Source organism: Cavia porcellus, unplaced genomic scaffold (genome assembly GCF_034190915.1).
Source record: "Cavia porcellus strain 051 isolate PalLab524CR breed Dunkin Hartley unplaced genomic scaffold, mCavPor4.1 scaffold_6, whole genome shotgun sequence".
Lineage (NCBI taxonomy): Eukaryota > Metazoa > Chordata > Mammalia > Rodentia > Caviidae > Cavia > Cavia porcellus.
In genome coordinates this window covers 69019363-69040128 of record NW_026947489.1, presented here as the reverse complement: position 1 = coordinate 69040128, position 20766 = coordinate 69019363, and the positions used below count along the sequence as shown (strand labels likewise).

At 44.2% G+C, this 20766-nt stretch overlaps 1 protein-coding gene and 1 long non-coding RNA gene across 8 annotated transcripts in view; one reads left to right on the top strand and one right to left on the bottom strand.

Annotated features, from left to right (window-relative positions):
* Asic2 (acid sensing ion channel subunit 2) overlaps positions 1-873 on the bottom strand; it is a 1050952-nt gene extending 1050079 nt beyond the window's left edge. The window contains exon 1 of the mRNA XM_063250957.1: positions 5-873. Within this exon, the coding sequence (XP_063107027.1) occupies positions 5-559 (555 nt within the window). The 5' untranslated portion in view covers positions 560-873. The remainder of the gene's footprint in view (positions 1-4) is intronic.
* LOC111756751 (uncharacterized) lies at positions 814-8844 on the top strand. Of its 7 annotated transcripts, none has more exons than XR_010048178.1 (7): positions 877-1380; positions 2149-2271; positions 3850-3948; positions 5383-5508; positions 6301-6431; positions 7126-7307; positions 7411-8844. It is a non-coding gene; the product is annotated as an uncharacterized LOC111756751 (long non-coding RNA). The 7 variants fall into 7 exon arrangements; XR_010048177.1 differs by lacking the exon at positions 877-1380 and adding an exon at positions 1448-1903 and having other exon boundaries at positions 2153-2271; XR_010048175.1 differs by lacking the exon at positions 877-1380 and adding an exon at positions 1449-1903.
* The last annotated feature ends 11922 nt before the right edge of the window (positions 8845-20766 follow it).

The following is a 20766-nucleotide window of genomic DNA, read 5'->3' as shown; positions in this document are numbered from 1 at the left end:
TCACTGTGGTGAAGTCTTGGTGACCACACTCCTGCCCCTTGAACTTGCAGTACAGCATCATATCCTTCAGGTCGTGGCCCACGCGATGCAGGAACTCCAGCATGCTGAACTGCTTGGGTTTGTAGTGTTTGAAGTTGGCCTTCTGCCGCAGGGCCTCCAGTACTGTGGGATCGGCCAGGTGCGGGTCCGGGATCTGCAGGTTGACGTCCAGCAGGGCCAGCAGCTCTCCAGCATGGTACAGGTCATTGGTGGTGAGTCTGGAGAACCGGAAGCCATTGAGGTTGCAAAGGGTCACAGCTGGGAAAACCAAGCTCTGGGCCACCACCTCATCCACTTTGGTGACGTGCTGATAGGAAAAGTAATAGGACACTCTCTCTGAGCTTTCCACCAGCAGCAGGCCCAAAGAGCCCACGAAGGCCACGGCCCACAGCACACGCCGGATGGTCAGCGGCCCGTACACGAAGATGTGGCGAATGCCATGCAGAGTGGACGAGTTGGCGAAGATCTGAATGCTAGATGGTTGCAAGCTGCCCTCGCTGGGACTCTCCTTGAGGTCCATCGGGACCCTGCGCAGTTCCGCAACTGGCTTCAGGTTGATCAAATTTCAGGGAAGAGTTCCCAGTCCTGGGGCTCTGCTTATGGCTGGGTCCAAGGCAGAGAACGCCAGGCAAGCATCAGGCCAGACGCTGTGAGTTTCTCCTGAGAGCCCAGCCGCACGCTGACAGGGGTGAATGTTTATATAAAACCCATTCAAACTCTAGCTCCTGATTTTTTCCAGGCGATAAGGAGGGCTGGTTTTATTTAGGGAGACACCAAGGTGATGTGGAAGGGATGTGGGTGGGAAGGGAGCGCTTAGCCAATGGAAATAAAGTCCTCCCCCCTACACACGCCACTAGAGACAAGATTAAAAGCGAGAGCGAGGGAGAAAATGCTTAAAACAAGTCGCTGAGCAGCTCGGAGCCTGTTAACCAGCGCATAAGCCCCGTGTTAACCATCCCGGGGATGTCAGGGCAGCCGCGCAGAGGCACTGCGGTCTGCACAGAGCTCAGCCTCCCCCGCCGCCGCCGCCGCTCGCTCTTTTCCGTGCTGCTGGCGCTCCCGGTGCCGCGTCTCGCCGCCGACCGCTGGCCCTCCTTTCCTCCTCCTCCAGGCCCCCTTTTAGGGCAGAATTCCAAATACTGCCGGCCGCGGCTAGCACCAGCCAGAAGAGGCAGCGTGCCGCCCGCCACCGAGAGGCGGAGACCCGGGAGGCTGGGGACCGATGGCTGCGGGGTGGGGAGGAGGCTCGGACCCGGGGTGCAGCCTCCCCGTCTCCCTGGTGGCGAAGGAGACCCTGGAGGCGCAGAGCGAGGCTTCTTGGCTCAGGCCGCCTGGCCTCCCGTGAGCTGTGACCGGCAGGGGGGCGGGGGGACGGGGAGGGAAGGGTCGGGAGGGGGAGACAGCGCTGGTGGGGGCTGGGGACCTGGAGAAAGTTTCTTTTTAGCCTTTTACCGAGGGAGCTGCGGGGTACCTGAAAAGGGGGTGGGGCGTTCTCCAGAGGGTGAGCAACCAGCCGCAGCTAGCTAGCAAGACTTGACATCCTACCCCGAGGTTGGCAGGAAGGCAGATGCTGACCCACCCTGAGCCAGGCAGGAGTGGGAGCAGCATTCCTTTGCACCAGCATGAGCTCCCTGTTGAGCCCCAATCCAGGGGCTCCAGGAGAGAGATGCTGAAAATAAACCCACAGAGCCTCTGCTGCTTGCAGAGATGGGGAGCATACCAGGGACACGGTAAGAAGCTCTCTGGAGACAGAAAAGCCATCGTGCCCCTAGGAAGCCCAGAGAAAGAGCAACAAGTAGCCCCCACCTCTACATGGCTGTCAGGAAAATCTGTGTTTGACAGAGAAAGACAGCTGGGGCTCCAGGTAGAACTGGCTGTATTCCTGCATCCCATTCTATGGAAAGATGCATGTGTGCATGTGTGCATGTGTGCATGTGTGCATGTGTGCATGTGGTGTGTGTGTGTGTGTGTGTGTGTGTGTGTGTGTGTGTGTGTGTGTGTGTTCTGCACCAGTAGCTGCCAGATGGAAAGCCCAGCTGGAGCTATAGGTGGGAGCAGAGAGTGGGCTTTCAGCCGCTTACCTCCCTTTTCCTGAAAATCCCCTGGAAGTCAGTTCCTGGTAGCAGGTGGGTGTGGCTTGCCAGCTTGCCCCATGCCAGAGATCAAATGGCTGAGACCTACTGAATCAGTGATGCTGAATCCACATCAAGAGGAGAGGAGCAGGCAATGTATGTGAGTAGCCCAAGCTGCAATGCCAACCTGGGGCAAACCTACATCAGGCCAGGTGCCTTGGGGGGCCAATCTGGGTGACACCTTGGCTGGAAGAAGGTGGAAAAGGCAGCGTAGATCGTGTCCCTCCAGGTTTATATCTACTCTGAAACATTCTTCTATCCTCCTTGGCTATCTGCTAAGCCAGATCCAATAGGACAGACATTCAATGTGCTCTAAGGCAACACGTGGCATAATATTGGTGAATTATTGACCCTGGGAGTGTAAATAGTACAAACATTACCAGTGAGCAAGCTGATTGACCCCAGGTGTCTGCTAACCTAGAGGTCCAAGACCCCTGCCTCCAAGGCTGGGGGCATAAGCTTTTAATGTAAAGACACTAAAATTAAGTAAGGCAGTATCATGTGACAGGACTCATGTGAGGGTGTGATATCATCACACTTGACTTTGCCAACTATTTTAACAGGTGTGTGTTCTTGTTTTATTCCCATTGTACAGAAAAGAAAACTGAGGCCCATGAAAGAAGAGTACCATGTCTAGGTTTTTCCATTTTTGGTACCAGAATTGAACTTGAACCCTAGGATGGTTGCCTCCAATAATCAGATTTGAAAAAGCAGATCCAAAATATTCCTAAATTTAAGAAGAAACAAATGATTATACTCCCACTCCTTACATTACATAGGCGCACACACGTACACACACACATCAATTTATCACATGTATGAAGCAGCATGTGACTTCTGATCTCCCAGTCATATCCCTGTGCCCATTTTTTTTTCATAGCTCAAGGCAATCTCATACAGGAAGACTTCCCTGATTAATCCCTCCAAGCTTTGGCTCATCTGCCTATGTGGTTGTTGACCTTTAACTCTGTATCAAGTACTGCATTGGTTTTGTAAAAACAAAGAAGAATGAAGCACATGTCCTACTTCTGACAACTCAAAGTTCAGTTGAGGTGGAAGCAGAGAGACATAAGCACACACGTGTCTGTACAGCAACACGGTCAATGAGAGAAGAAACATTGTTCATGGGCACTGTTCATTAAGCTCCTGTTACTCAGCGTCCTTACCAGGTCCTTTTAGCCTCAGCGTTTGCTCACGCTGCATTCTATCTCCTCCCACCTGCTAGACCCACTCCCCTTCCAAGACTGTTCTTAGAACCACATTTTCTCCCAGGTTTTATCCTCCACATGTTTCTCTTGTGTGCAGAGATGATAGAGTTCTGTATCTTCCCTATTTAAGCCCATTTCCTCTCCTTCATCTCCCCAGCACATGGTTTTGAGGAATAAAAATGGTGTGGAGTATCATGGGAGGCGTGACCTGCACCTGAATTTACATATCAAGTCTTCTCTGCCTCCTTTTACTCTGTGACCTTGAGGAAGTTAGAAAATTTCTATGAACTTGCATTTTCCCAACTTCCAAAGTAATAGGACTTCTAATACCTCCCGTGCAGAGCTGTTGTGCAAAGAAAATGACATAAAGATTATGAATTGTCTGGTGCAATTTAGATAGTTGGCAATTAATATTTCTTTTGATGACTACTCAGAGAATATTCTTTGTTGATTTTGGTGTTCTTTTCCAGGTGATTGGGGGACCATTTAAAGCTCTGGAAGCTGTTATTTGCACTGAACACTGCATGCCTGAAAGTGTTATCATTCCCATTCAAAGCCCAGAGAGGAAGGTAGTCCTCTGTCTCTGCTTCATCCTGTGCTGGACAGTAAGATCTCTCCAAACTTCTGGGCTAATCTCTCCCAAGTGGGAGAGGATTGAGGCAGAAGGGAAGAGGTGTAAGGGTAGATTTCATTACTGGGAATCAGGCTCTGTGATTGATAGTTAATGAAATCCATTAAATGTCAAGAACACTGTCATGCCCATTTTAAAGACAATAAAGCTGAGTGACACTAGAGAACTACTTGCCCAAGGTACTGTGGCAAACAGGAGGAGAGCTGATAGTCAATCCCAGGAATATAAGAGTCCTGGAGGTCGCGTCCACAAGCCCAGTTTAAACACTTCAGCAAGGTCATAATGCTGCTGATCATCATGATTTCAGTTTTGAACACAAAGCACCCAAGTTATGGAATATTCTTCAGGAAATAATGTGGCCCCTATTTTATAGCATATAAAACAATTCAATCTGATGGCTAATGAAATGTTTCTATACAGCTCTCTGAAGGACCCTCTTTAATCAATAAGACTCCTTTTCAGTTAGCATTATGGTTAACACACAGAGGCTATTGCATGAGCCTTAAAAATGCTTTTGTACTGCTCAGGTCCTGCTTCAAGCAGATTCCCAGGACCTATTTGCTTAGCTCTGGGTTATATGTAGAGGGCACAAGGGATTAGGTTTAGAGAGGGTCTATTTGGCCCAGATTTGCAGGCACTACCCTAATTGTGTATAATTATGGTCTTTTTTTGTGAAGTGTATTACTAAACATTGACAAGAACTTTCCAGATAAATTCATCCACAAATTAGGCAGTTTAACCCCCTATTAACCCATGTGCCCAGATTTTGGCTATGGTATTTATTTGCCTATGAATAAATGGACATGTGAATGAATTTGCTCTGTGATGACACAGAAGCTGCTGCTCTGAGATGTGAAGAGGGGAACCTTCACCCAGCCCTGGAGACCCTGGGTCCTGGCCTAAGCCCAGCTTCTGGGGAAGGTCAAGAGCAGAGTACAGTCTTTGTGAAGAGTGACAGCCAGGGAGTTAGGAAGCAGAGCTCCACAATCAGCTCCAATGCTAATTTGCTGCTTAATATGTGCTAGCTATTGGCCTTGCAACCAACACCTCCTAATTAGGGGGAAAAAAGAGACAAACAGTCTTGTCTATATAGAGATGGCATTATTATTTCAAACTCAGAATGTCCTCAATCTACAACTTTTCTTTCTGACCTGACACTGCCATAAAGATCAACTGTTGTAGAACAGAAGTGTTTCCCTGCTGCTGCTTGGTTTATAAATAAAACAACCCTTACAACTATTCCCACTTAGTTTCTTCATTAAATATTTGGAAAATGATTTGTCCTAATGGATACATAGGGAGTGAAGCAAAGAAAGACATTTAATGGGTACTTTATTGAGATTTAACAACAGTTGTCCCTATTTTTTTCCAGGTGACAAGCACAGAAGGCAGTCTACACTGAGCTGAGCCTTGGGGCTATTTCTAGTTGACTGTGCCTCTACTTTGCTGTGTGGCTTTGAGAAACCACACATCTCTGTGCTACTTTTTCTGCATTATGGTAAATCATTCTTGCTGCCTCCTGCAATTCCATACAAGCATTGACCAAATCATAAATGCCTGGCTAATGGGATAAAAATGAGTTAGAATCTGGGATTCTGGTCATTAACCCCATGTCACCATCTGTTGTAGCAGTATGAGGGCAGGGCCAGGAGAACTGAGAATTACCCAGGACTTGTTTCCTGCTCCAACCCCCATCACTACTATCCTCCACCAGCTCAGGCTCTCAAGGGATGGGTGTCACTTCACAAGGCTGCTTTCCTAGGGACTTTGCTGGAGGGAGGGCAGCTGTCAGCTTCCCCAGGACTAGGCAGCTCCCAGAGTTCTCCCTGTTTATAGGGCTGCCAAGCCGATTTGTAGTTTTGTGCTATATGTCGCTCTCCCTGAACAGAGTCCCCTGCTCCTGTCACCATCTGTGTCACCTCGCTCTGTCCCTGCACCTCCACCCCACTCACTACTCCATTTCATGCCTTCTTTCTTTTCAGTACTAATCACTTGTGTGTGGCACATTCTCTCTTCCCCCCGAAGTATCCATTCTCTTACTGAACTATAAGCCTCTTCTCATCCCCACCCAGGGGACAGAGACCCTGCCCTACCTGATGAGAAGTTATGTTATCAGCAAGAACTCATACAATAAATAATAAAGTTGCTCCTCTCTGATATTGATGTTGTTTCTCTGAGAGGCAAGAACATGGCCCCTGAACCCCATTTCTGAGAAAGGTGAGGGTGTTTCCCCAGCTTTGTCTGTTGTTCCTTCAATAATACCCTTTTTTAAAACTTTACTTTCATACAGGATCTCATGCAGCTGACCAGGCTGGATGTGAACTTGTGATCCTCCTGCCTCGGCCTCCCAGAGTGTCGGCATTTCAGGCAAGCATCTAACTTTGAGGGCTAAGTCTGCATAAACATGGATGGGGGTGAAAGGTGAGGGTTGACAGGAGCTATTTGTTTATTTGCCCTATTTTATCTTCATCTCACCCCACAACTAACACTCCACTTCCAACTTCTTTCCATTCACCAAAGCTGAGATCATAGTAGAGTCACACAGAAATGACTTCAGTGGTAGACATTCAATACATTCTTGCTGATGTGGAATGAGGAATACTGATCATGACTGAACTGTTCCTTACTCTAAACTCATCTTTTTAGTAACCATAAATTGGTTCATCATGGGTCTTTTTCTTTTGGTATGGAATTAGTAGCTTTTTAGCTTGCATTTCATTTAGTTTAATGGAACCCACTTACTCACAGGCTCTTAGTCATGGAAGTACCAACTTCTTGCCTATTAGACAAAAGGGTGACTTCTCCACCACACCACCTTTGACCACAGCCACTTTAATCCTTTCAGGCCTCTGATCTAGTAAAGATGTTCAAAGACACAAAAGTCTCTTCCATTAACAAAGCAGGCCCAACCTGTTTCCCACTTGGGTGAAAGAAAGTCTAAGTCCACAGGACAAAGAGACCCTGCCTTCTGGTTTTATTTCATGTCATTTCCATTCCTCAAGGGTCTGAGAGCCCCAACCTCCGCCCTTTTGCTGTCTACCCTATACTGAGTGTTTTCTTCCCCTAAATCACCTTCATTTCATAATTTTTGTCTGTCTGTTTCCTCCTCCTCTAGTCTGCCTCACCCCTTTCTCCCCAGGGAAGGGATAGAAGAATGAAACCATCACTGTTTGTTTTCTCTCTATCACTCAATCCCTGGAGCCAATTTCTTCACAAGAGAACATACAATGAGCAGCCTGAAGTCAGCCACCAGAGGACAGCTTTCAACAGAAAATGTTAGCATCGTGTTGGCCTTAGGTGAGCAGGTACCTTTAGAACAGGGCAGGGAGAGGGAAAGAGGGCTCTGCCTGGCTCTGAGTGGAGCTTCCTCTCCCTCTTGTGTTCTGCATGTGTGTTGCAGCTGCTTCTGAGCTTGGATGTGCAGTCCTCACCAAAGGTGGCATTGTAGCAGACCATGATGGCTTCACGGATCACACATCCTCCTCTCCTCAGCCACCCTCTCTAACCCACCTTCTTCCATTAGTGCTCCCCAGGGGCTTCCCTCTTTTATTCACCTCTATGCGCTTATGAATTTGCTCAAGTGTACGCAAGTCAGAATGCACTGCCTGTATGGATTTGTTTGCATTTACTGACTTTTTTCGATCTTCGGTACAAATTGTGAATTTGCTTAAATTCAATGTGTTTATTCCCAAGCTTTTTCATAAAGCAGAATGACACAAAAGTAATGATGTGGGAATAAGAAAAAATGAAAATCAGATTGAGAGAAAAGAAGGAAAATGCACTGATGCTCATTTTTCCCTTTTACTGATGTGCCTTCTCTTCCGATTCCCTAGCAGGTTTTGGCATGTAGGTGCTATGCAGGGGTACACTGTTTACAGACATTAAGGACCTCTATAGTAGTGGGAAATGTATGGGAGGCTACAAAGTACCAGAAGTATGGTCTCTATTTCCATGGGGCTTTTCATCCTACAATGGAAACACTTGTTCCTGTCTTATATCTGTCTCACAATAATGTAGAACAATTAAGTGAGGATTACCTGTCTGATTTCCGTGCATGGAGGTGGGGCCAAGGGTTTCCATAATATGTGTAGAAACTGAGACTCACAAAGTTCTAGGACCCTGAGCAGGTATGTGAAGTTGGAACTCACACCCCCAAATTTCCAGTTGCTGGCACTCTATCAATATTCTAATGGAAGCTTTCTACAGGAAACCCACAAGGAAAGGACACAGGAAGCACTAAGTAAAGCCACAGTGACTGGTCATGGGAACGCAAGTTAATGAGGGCTGGGAAGAGCAGAAAGAATATCAGGCAAGGAAGGGGGAAGGAGACAGAGCGACAGCTGGGAAGCTGCACTCAGCCAGAGGCAGTGTGAGCAGCTCCTTTCAGCCCAAGTCCTTTTGTCTGTCATCTAAGGGGTCACAGTAAGAGGAAACAGTGACCAGGTTTTTAAGAGGTGTGTTTGAAGGCACAAGGATGAGATGGACTCTTCTTCCTCTATCTCTGTATATATAAATTATGATGAGTCTGGATGTCCCCGCAAAGCCTCATGTAGTCATGGGGGGAAGTTTCTAAGAGTCTGAATGACTCATGGCCCAAAACTGGGATTATGTCAGTGCTACACTCAAGTGGGTGTGGCATACAATATACAAAATACAATATACAATATACAACATACAATATACGATATACAATATAAAGGACAGAAAATCATCTCACTGCACTCCTCTCTTTTTGCTCTTGTTGCTTGTGCTGTTCTCCACTGCCATGAACTGTTGCCCTCTGCTGAAATCTTCACAAACTGCAAACTAAATAAATCTTAACTTTTGATGTAGAGTATTTTGTTTCAGTAGCAGGAAAAAGTAACAAGACACAAATAGATACCTATCATGAAAGTTCTAATTTTCTGTCTAATTTCTAATTTTCTGCCTAATTGTACACACAATTTAGGATGTATAAGCTACAGGTCTCTGCCTAGACACTTTGCTAAAGCACTGTAAGAGGACACCAACATGTAAGAAACTTCACATCTTTGTCTCCAGAGATGATTGGGTAGGTGGACAAGACAGAGTGTCTGTGCCCACTGCAGAGAGGATGATGTATTGAGGGCTTTCAGGAGACATGAGATTGAAGCATGCTACCCCATGCAGTTTGGATTTCCATGGGTGGAAGGGAATCAACATATACTGGGGTCCAAATCACATTGAATTCTGTGCAGTTATTTTGCTCCTTTTACAAATGAGAAATCTGAAGCTTACAAAGGTAAGTTGTCCCTGGTCCCACTGCTGGTGTGGAGTGAAATTCTAGTGAGAGTCCAAGGTGATTGATTATATTCTGCCTGAACACCGTGGAGGGCTTGTTGTGCCACAGTTAAGGGTATTAGGGCTGGTGTCAGATGACTGGAGTTCAAATTCTGGAGCCAACACACTCCAGCTGTGTTACTTGAGGTGTGCTATTTAACTTGCTTACATCTTGTTTTGCATACTAGATATGAGATGGAGAGCATAAAAGGACCCACCTAAAGAGCCAGTGGCAGAAAACGTATAATGCACTTATAATAATAAAATTTCAGCTGTCATTATTTATACCATCGCTGTAGTTACATTTGTTAGGTAAGGAGCTTATGAACTTGGACCCTTGTGAGCTTCATTTGGTCCCTATCCTATCTGCCCAAGGAGCTGGAGAGTTTACAGTCATGAATCAACTGTAAACATGGGAGTAAACAATGTGAGACATTAAAAACTCGTAAGTCATTGCATACCTGATGTAGTAGTCGGTGCTTACTAGAGAAACAAATTTAATGCAAGGTATACAAATGCATAAAGATTTATCGGATAGGCTTACAATGACCACTTCCAGAGTCGGGGAGAATGAAAAGAGCTGTCTGTGCGCTGGAGAGCTGAAGGATCCAGTCAAAGGCCTGTAGTGCCCCATGTGAGTCTATATTAGGGGGTCCAAGAGTCTGTGATACAAGGTTGAAGAGTCTGCTCTGGAAGCCAAGAAGCAATGTCCAAGCTGATAATGAAGACTAGAGCTCTTCTGAAGAAACAGAAGTGATCCTTCCTTCTTAACTTTCCTTCTATTCCATTCAGGTAAAAATCCAGGGTGGGTCTTCTGCCTTCAGTAAATCCCTTCAACTACACCCAGAACTGTTGCTAATTTCGTACTCAAGTTGACACAATCAGTTAACTGTCACACCTGGTTTCTAGTGAACAAGGAGAGGAGTCTCAAAAATGATTCTGGGATCAGCAGGAAACCTTTATTAAGCAACTCTGGAGTATGATGTTCTCTGCTAGCCTGTGAGGATGCATGGTTCATGAAGACATGTTAGTGTGAGCGCTGGTCCAGCTTCTACCAGTCCTCAGCAGGACCCGTTTCCTCTAAAGACAAGCACAGGGGCTAGATGCCTCCGGTAGGCTTTCTAATCCTCAGCAGTTCTGTGCAGTAAGTCTTTCAAATTCAGAGCCAAAGAGCAGTCAGCCAACTTCTCAAGGTGAGAGATTGGAATCTCTCACTCCTTCATTGTAAATGTTGTTCTGTAAGGGCTGGGAGTGTTGACTGTCTCCAGCCAAGGCCAGGTGTTCTTAGAGGATGGACGTCCCCATTCAAACCACTCATTCAGTGTCTCTTCCTAGAGTTCCGCCCTCTTCCCTGAACTCTGGACTTCTGCCTCCATATATCTCTCCAACCCTTCTAATCAAACATCAAAACAAAATTGCCACTCACCACTAAGACGGCAATTAATCTGACTCTTTGTAATAAAGCACATCCTTCATAGGGCCATAGTACTAAACATTAAGGGGAATCAGGCTAATGTCTTTCACCCAAGGAGTTGGCAGGTAGGTGAGTGACACTGAGCATATACGCTCAGCACAGAGGAACAAGTCTGTGATAGAGCTAAGTGTGTACAAGAGACTATAATTTACACGCATTATCTCTCTTAACGACATTTTTCAAAACTCAGCACTGTTCACAAGTTGAGGTGGATAATTTTATGTTGTGGAAGGGTGTTCTGTGCATTGTAGGATGCTTAGCCGTTTGTCTGCCCTCACTAGATGTCAGTAGTACCCTCTACCCTTAATGTGCCAATCAGAAATGTCTCCAGTCATTGCCAAATATCCCACAGAGGAAAAGTCACCATTTGGAAATTCTGATAGAGATCAGTAATGTGAGTACAATTTCATTTATGTTTTACAGCCGCTCATTCTCTAAATTGAAGCACATCTAGATCCAATCAAATGGCCAAGGCCACACTCATGTAAAGGACTAGACAGGGTTAATGTGCTTCCAGTGGCCACGATCTTTGGTCTACTGCATCATCTGCCCCTGTGTGAACAGTGCTGACAACACACTAGATCTTTAGGAATCCACACCAGAAAGATCCACTGCTATCAGCAATCCCTCCAGCTACAGTGCCCTTCACAAGCCATGCAGCAATCCTGCAGGGTAAGCCATGCTGCCATTTGTAAGTGAGCACACTGAGACCTGAATTGAGAGATGAGATCTGTCCCAAGTCATAGAGCAGACAAGACCCACATCTTGTTACTCTTCTCTCTCTAAGTCTGAGAGTTGAGTAAATACTGATAAAGCTATGAGAGACAAGAAGCAACTTAATAAAAGGAATGCAAATCCAGGATGATGGATATATTTAGATGATGAGTTATTACGTGATGGTATAAAAATAGACCAAGGGAGAGCACACGAGATTGCATGCTTGACTATGTGAGAGACAGGGAGTGTGTGTGGAGAGCATGGAGTACCATTCATTAGCTTTTCTGGGAAAACATTATGAAGCTGCCAGCAGAAACCAACACATGCATGGTCCCTGAAAGTAAACTATACCTGGAGTCCTATGAAGAGGAGTTATAATTCCTCCATTGAGCTCAGCTCAAAGTTCTCAATTAAAACAATACCACTGCTCAAATGCTTTGATAGGTAATTCTGATTCTCAGGTGCACATAGGGTAGCCATTCACATATTTGTGAGTTTGGTGTGTTTCATCCTACTCAACCCTCTGTGCATATTTAAACTTTTGGGGGAGGGAAGAGACTCAATATGCACTGGAAGCCAAGTCACATTCAATCCTATGCAACTAATCTGCCCATTTTACAGACAAGGAAAATGAAGTTTACAGAGTTGAGATAAATTGCCCATGATCCCACCGCTGGTGGGGGTGAGCATCAGATGAAATCCTCTACAGCCCAAGTACCTTGTGGGGCCTGTCTTGTTGCAGTTAAGAGTACAGGGGTTGATGTCAGATGACTGTGGATTAAATCCTGAGCCCTAGCACATTCCATTGCTGTTACTTGAAGCATGCTATTCAACTTAATTTCACCTTGATTTGCTTTTCTGTGAAATGGAGACAATAAGAGGATTCAAAGGGCTGATGGGAAACAGGAAAAGCTTAAATGATCAAGTACTAAAAGTATCCAATAAAAGCTGAGTAATATGAGATGTCATTTTAACATGACTATTTTAATTCCCACTACTGTCAAAAGGAGAGAGTCAGGGGACGCTGAACCCTGTGCCCTTGCTGTGAGCTTTGTTTTAGTTCTTCCATTCTCCCCATCACTATAGAAGATAGGAAGAGCACAATGACTACTCAGGTATAAAAGGGAAAATGAGATTTAAATACCCCTGAGTCTCTTAGGTCCCTGGGGAGAAAAAGCCTTCACAAGTAGTTTTTGCAGCTTCTTCCAGGAGCTGGGTAGGGAAACTCTACAGACATTGACACTTAATTAAGCATTGCATGGAGGTACAACCAGCATAGCAGAAGGGCTGTGATTTTGTGCACCCTCTGGGGGAAATACTGCAGTACAAGAACCTGTGCTTGAAGCCTACATCTATTTTGGTTTATACTTAAATCTCACTCTGCTTTCAGAAGAAACAGCAGTTCACTGCATACTGTGCTTTGTTTCCCAGTTATTTGACCTTGAAGGATGTTATTATAGATGTTGTAATTCTCCTCTGACTGAGGAAGAAAGAAAGGACATCATCCTAGTTCATAAACTCATCAGTTCATAGTTTTGATGGATTTTCAAGAATTAGGGATTGGCGGGTGGATGTCGTGGGTCTCAGAAATTTGCACACGCCACAACTTCTCCTAAGCTGTTATGTGTGGTCAGGAAGGCGGAGAAGGTATTAAGAGTTCTGTTTGTCTGAATGGGAGATGGGAGAAACAGGGACGAATGATTATCTTCACTTTCTCAAAGTAAAATTTACAGTCCTCTCAATACACTATGCCAGTCGCCCTGGTGAAGAAGTGTAATTTCTTCCTGTCGTTTTCCTACCACTAAAACCAGTGCCCACCAAGTGGAGGAGGTTCAACCAAAATTTCCTGAACTCATGAATGAGCCTGAAAACACACTGCAGTGCTTTCTGATTTTCCAAAAGTGTCCTAAAGTCTTATAGTCTTCTTTGTATACCAAGATGCAACCAGGAGTAGAAGAATTTTTTTAAAAAGTAAGAAAGTCAAGCCTAGCCTATAATGTTTGCATGTCTTTTTATCAGATCAGTTTTTACTCTTTCTCTAAATACAAGAGAAGGCCCACCGATGGTAAGCTATCCGAGGACAGGAAATATGACTTACTGCGTCTTACATTCTTAAACATTAGCAGATAGTGGCTATATCAGATAGGCCAAAGTCAAGGAAAGGAAAAAAGATGGTCTAAATGAAAGAGAGCTCTAGCACATGTCTTCCCTGTTATTCAAATACACTGGCTTACTTTCAGATCCCAGGCCTTATGTACAGTGAGCCCATGCTCTTCGTCTTCCTGGTGCTCCGTGTAGCCAGTGTCTAATATGAATGAGCATTCAACTCTTGTGTGTTTCCTGATATTCCAGGAAGAGCCATAAGTCCTTTAAAAGAAAAACCTAACAATTGTATTCTCTGTGTCTGTTGCCAAAATGGACCCAAAACTACTAGTAATTAGGTTGGAGCCCTTACTGCAAAGCCAATTTGCTTCTGGAGTTACAGTGTACACCAGAAATGTAAGTTACACTCCAGAGAGATCATTAGTGGCTGCAGACACATTATTGAGGGCAGTGGTGTCCTTGCCAGTCTAGGATTCCCTCAGTCAAGTGTGAGAGCAGGAAATGGGGGTCAAAATAATTAACCTCATGTGATTTTGGCAGGACTCCTCACAGAATTACTCATATGCTCTTCCTGTTTTGTTCAGTTGAATATCCTTAATGTATCAACTCCATCACAATAGTTCTCTTTCCCTCTGTTCTTTTATGACTTTGCTACCTGTGTTTTCTGGCTCTTTTATTTTTTTAATTTTATTTAAGGAGAAAAAAAAGCAGAGAAAGGGTACAAGTTATACAGATTTACAGAAAAAAATAAACAGTAGGAAATCACTAGTTAATGGATTACTGTCATCTTAGAAATAATTGTTCAAGTCACAAAATTAAAGCTTGTAAAGTGGACATTCCAACAATGATACTGCAAACAGTTCTGTTCAATGATCCAACAAAACTCAGTGATATCATTTTCCACCCTACACACTTAAATATACATGCAGTTATATCATTTAGAGCACTTTCTTTTCCTCTCTTTCGTACAATGAGGCTTTTCTGTTCCTGTTCTAGCACCAGGACTGCATTCCAAGTTGGTTTCTCTCAGCCCAGTTCATTCCTGGGTCAGCAGAGCATATCTCCACTGGCTTATGTCTCCTTACTCTGCACCATTCCTGGCTTCTGAGCCGAGTCTTTCAGAGAGCCTCCGTAGCTGCTGTTATCTGTCCGCCATGTTCTCCTGGAAGTCCGTTTTCTGGCTCTTAGTCAATATCTTTGGCTTGCTCTCCCTCATTCTCTTCTCCCTTTCTGTGCAAAACAATAATTATAACCCACGACGCCCACAGGCACTCTTGGCAGTGGCCCCGCTAGGACTTCTAGTACCATCATCCTCAAGAGAAAATCAGAACTTGTCCCTTTGTGAAGATTTTGATTTTTTGTTCCGTTAAATCACTTTCGCCTTCTTAGGATTCCATTGACTAGAATCAACACATCCATATCACCCGTTCCACCATGCAGTGTCAGAGGTGGGTTCCCGCCTGGCCAGAATGACAAAGTATTCCCTGAGGTTTTTTTTTTTTTTCCTGTAGATTGGCCCTTGAACAGCTTGTATGTAGAGTGAGGAAGACAGTATTTACCAAGTTGGACAGAATAATTTAGATAAGCATGTGACATTTCTATCAGTGTGTGCGATTTGCTGAGCCTCTATTCAGCTCTATCATTCAACCAGCATCCCCTCCATTCAATAAGCATATACTGGCACCCCACTGCATGCCACACTGAGCATTGTATGCAAATTTTATAACTGATTGGAGCTATTTAATTAGTTGGCTGCATAATGACAGCTCTATATTTTTGTTATTATTAAATAACTTAAAACTATTCTCCTAATAAGTATAAATGTCAGAATATTTCTTCTTTCCTTTTTAAAAGTTGTTTAATTAATTCACATTAATCGTACAGATTAATGGATCTCTCTGTGTCATTTCCATGTATACATATATTATGCTTTGTTCCAATCTACCCTCCTTGATACTGTATCTTGTCATTTTCTCTCTCCCACTTCCCTTGGTTCTTTCTTCTTTTCCTATCAGCCTTCCTTCTGCTTTCAGATCATGAACATCATTTTTCTTAGATTATACATGTGAGAGAAAATATTTGATACTTGTCTTTTTGTGTTTGGCTTATTTCGTACAACATGATAATCTCCAGTTCTATGTCATTTTCAAATGACATGATTTTATTCTTTTTTTATGGCTGAATAAAACTGCTGTCTACATATAAACCATGTTTTCTTTTTTATATCCATCTGTTTCCCTGTCCTCATTCTCACCACTGAGACTGTGAATGCAAAGCTCCTCCAACCACCAGAGGTCGCTGTTGAAGAATTGTATTACACAGGTGCCCAAGCAGTGGCCCACCATAGCTCAGGGCATCCTACGCTGGCCAAAATTACTGCAGAGGCCAAGGTCAGAATCTCCCTTCCACAAGCACACACACTCAGAGGTCGTCATTTGGACTAGTGCAGCACGTCAGGGGAGGCAGGTGCTGAGACCGTGTAGACTTAATCACAAGCTGTGTTCCAACCAGCCCTCTCTGACCAGTCCACCTGGCTGCCTTCTCCCTCTTGACACCTTAGTGAGCGCTACCATCCCCCACTCTTGGACTCCTTCATCACACATCTCTGGGATCAGGCCTGCCATCTTGTCTTCTTTATGCTGTGTGTCTCCTTTATACCTTGTACACGCAACATTCCTTTACAGATTGTACCACATAATCCCAGGCTGCTGCATAACAAGCAGCAAAATCAGTTCTGCCAAGTCCCAAAAAGACCTCTAATGCATATCGATAAAGTCCTGTCACCACTTTCTGTGGTTGCTGCCAAAATGTCCTTCTGAGAAAGCCTACAGTCTTTCCCTGAACAATTGCAGCTATGGCTGACAACATGCTCAGCCTTAGGTTTTAATAATACAATGTAAGTTGAACAAAACACTGCCCTTGAGAAGCTTGCAATACAAGAAAGAAGCAAAAGAGAAACCCCACACCCCTCTAAACACAATGGAACTGTGCTATTTGATTAATCAAATTTCTCTCTTTCAGAAATGCCCAGAGCGAGACACAGAAAACTCTAAGTACCGGAGAACCTTAAGAATAAGACGACCAAGATGAGATATGAAGAGCACAGAAAGCCTGAACTGCCAAAGATTATTCTAAGTACATTCACTGTTGCCCCAGCTCTTACCACAGAGTACTTCCTGAAGTCTTAGGGAGGACTAGGCCCCTGAATTAGCTGAGCTGCATGTAGGCTGCCTTCAAAATCCATCTTCCTTTGCATCCTTCATACTGATTGTGAACAAATGCAAAGCTTAGCAAGTGTAGGAACTGTCACCAAGGTCAAACAATCTCACACTTTTTGGGGTTCCCTTTGAAAACACAAGACCTGAGTCTCTTCAGCTTAAAATTGCACTTTGTGCTGTGGCTGCATTTCCGAGCAATGCAGGAGAGAAGCGGCTATAGGATAATGCTCTGCAGGAGGGAAAGGGCTGGAAGGGGCTTGAGGACTCTGGATAAATAAAGTGGATGCGGTTGAGCAACCGTTGAAATATGAAGAAATTGCTTCCAGCAGTAGAGAGCTCTGGATTGACTTGCAATTTAACCTTGAATATAGTTTTCAAAAATCATTAAGTCCCCAAAGCCTTCATCTCTAGCGGTGATTAGCCATGATGTAGTAAAGCAGGAAGTTAATGTATTTATTTATAAGAAGGCATGTAAAGCATAAAGAATCCATCCACTCTGCACTCAGCGAGTACTTATTGACGGCCTGCTCAGTTACAGGCACCGTGCCAAGCACTGGGAGACGCCATGAAAGGACATGGTCTCTGTACCTCTAAGAAACTTGACATTTAGAGGCAGGGGAGATGAGGAATCAGCATTTATGAAACATTGGTATCAGGTGTTGTGATGGGAGTTATGCACACTTTTAACTTTTACCCTCTGATATTTTTGGAATGGGAATACGGCACTGTTAACAAGTATGCTGGGAAAACAGGCATAAAGTGAGACTGCCCTTGCCACATGTAGATATAAGGTCACTCGAGTGATATAAGACTTTCCACATGTCGGGCACCATGCTAAAGGCAATATGTATGTCCACCCATTCAACTTGCAGGACAGCCCTATGAAGGAGACTCTATGTCCATCACTTTACTAATGAAGACCCTGAAGGCCAAAATCAAAGTCAGCAAGTTGGGCATTGTTCTTATCTTTGGCCTTGTCTGATTTTAGCATTGTTCTTATTCCACCAGTAAAAGAAGTATGTATTTCCTGACTCTGGCACTTGTCCCCTGCCCTTGTCAGTGACTTGGGAAAATTTAAAGGAAGGAAAGGAAGGGCAAAGAGGAAGGGCAGGAGACCTAAGGGGAGGCAAGGCTGTGATAGGAAGCTGAGACATGGGGGTTGTAGTCACACCATGCATTTTTGTGACTCAAGATTGGCCTCTAGGGTCTTGAGATCACAAAATGAGTAATTAGCCTTATGTTTCTGTATCTGCTTTTTGGGTAGCTCTGTCAAAAGTTAAGCATAAAACAGGAAGGTTTACACATCTTGGCCCCCATACCTTCCTACCACACATCTCCCTAAGCAATAATTCAATGAAACTTATGAGCTTCCCAGTTACTATGGGAATGGCAAGGAAGCATCTAATAGGAAGTAAGAATGGAAGAAACTGAGTCTGTAGCTTCCCCCCGCAACTCCTCAGCAGGTTCTCCAATTACCCTTGGCATCTTGAGCAAAGACTTCTCCAAATCGTGTTGGTCCCCCTCCCTCAGCTCTATTCTCTTTGTGAGACAATAATTCCGAAACACCTGGTAAAATTGGAACAAGAGCAAGAAACTGCATTTCTCCAGTGAATACACAAAATCATTTGCTGTCTGTGGCAAATTCACATGGGACATCAAATTCACATGGCGTGTCAAATCCACAAGGGGCATCATGGCATTGCAGTGAGTCCACAGGGAAGTTCTATACTCTCGTTATTTTTGTAATCCTTAAACTGTGTAGCGGGACCAGCACTCAGGTGAATCAGAGTAACCTTGCCCATGTAGGATGGTCTTAATTAGCCAGATATGCATCCCCTCTCTACTCAGATGAGCTAATCTCTGAAGACTAGTTTTATAAGGGGATAAAGGAATGTCTAGAAGGAATTTGGGGGAGGGCAGCAGAGGGGAGAAGATGAGGCTGGAGAGAATAGAAAGTTTGAAAAGGGAGCTAAGACTGTGTAGACAGGCAGGAGAAATGGTTGGGGGAAGCTGTGGAACAACTGAGTGTCCCAAGGCCTGGCCATTGGATTTTCCATTTTCATGGTCCTTAACATAATTTCTCCGACCTCACATCTGATCTCTATAAAGATTTCTTCCATCTTCCACATTTATTGTTTTTGTGGACAGAGTGATAGAGCACGGATGAAAAAGAAGTATGCAAAGGAGCCCATAGAAGTAGGAAGCTGGGCTCTGAAGGACAAGCAATAAGGATCCTCCTTACCTTGATTTCCTAAACACTGAACGCGCCTCTCTCTTGCTATTCTATGTGTTAATCCCTAACCCTCTGATCACACATTTCAACTGTTTGCCTTCTGGCCCCACTCTTAATTAAGTGTTCAGTTGGGGAGCCCAAGAAGATGTAGAAATGAACAAGTAGTCCCCGAACTTCATTTCTGTTATTGCTTTCAACTTCCTCCCACAAGCATTAAGTAGCCAAACCAAAAAAAAATTTTTTTGCTCTACAATCATTTTCTTTTCCACCTTACTTTCTCACACAAACATTAAAGGGTCAAGCCACTGATGCTTTCCTTAAGCCATCAAACGGTCATCATTCTCCACAAAATAGAACCATGAATATACAACAAGCATCCAAGCAGACACCCAGTATTACCTGGGTAAGACTGAACTTCAAATTTAATTTACTGTTTGGACTTGGAGTGCAGTCTTATTCCTTCATTTTTCAGAACTGCAAGAAGCAGAAGATTTTGACTTCTCAGAATGGTAAGCTACACTTGCCTCTTACCCCCAAAGTGATGCGGACACATGTTCTTTTTGCTGCCATAGAATCTAGCCTGAAGTACTCAAGGCCAAGATGGGGTCCCTGGGTTCATTCTGCCTCCTCTAAAATATAATTCTGGGCTCACTAAGAAGTGATCTGCTCTCTGTGGCTTCTCTCTCAATGTCCAAAGCCCACAGCTGACCAAGATAGGCTTCCTTTCTGCTTTTTGTTCATCCTCCACGTTGCAGTGATAAAGGTTAATTTGAATATGTTTTCATTTATTATTTACCCAAAGTCTTTAATATGGAATGTGCCATGGTGGATCTCTTCATTTCAGAGAGGAGGTCAGGGAGGAGAGAGGGCTTGCCTGAGATCACAAAACTGATTTAAGTATTTAAAATACAAGTCTGATCCCCAAACCTGTACTGTTCAGCACTCTGAATCCAGGTTTTCAGGTCCTGATTGATTAGGGGCAGAAGCAGAGGGGGACAGAAATGAGAGTAAGTAGGCTAGAAATAAGATATTAAAGAACAAGATGTTGCTTACTTTATTCTGCAGTCTTTCCTGGGTCATCTTTCCTTTCCTGGCTGAGAGCATGCATTATTTATCCTTCTCAGACAGAATTTTTGCAGTCATAATAAAGGTCAGAAGGGGAGGAGAGAGTTATCTAAATCCGCAGCTATATCCAGCCACACTTAGAATGACATATTGAGTCTAGAGGAATTCATTTGATAAAAAAATAAATAAAGGCATATGCCTCAATGTTTCTCCATTGCATCCTCCTTTCTTGTCTTCTTGCTTTCTTTTTTCCTATAAGAATAGAACACACAAGCGAGTCTGTGCCCTTTCTGAACCCTGTTCAATTGCTTACACCCCTATCAGTCCCCTGGGATAACCTCAAGTGCTCTTTTCATGCATAAATCAGGAAAACGGAAATGAGTTATATCACTGTGATGCTTTCTGGTATATCTTCCCTGACTTTGGGACCCCTTTGGATACCTTAAATTTTCTCTTTCAAAATTCTCAAACCTAACCCCTTTAATGAAACAATAAACATATGTGCCCTGTAGCATTTGGAGGACATGACTGGGGATGTTAAGGCTTAAAAGAAAACAGATGGGAAGTTACAGCTCCAGAAAAGATGGAACTCCCAGGCTAGCGCTTGCCAGCTCTGTGAGTACCACTGTGGGAAAACAGTGAGGACAT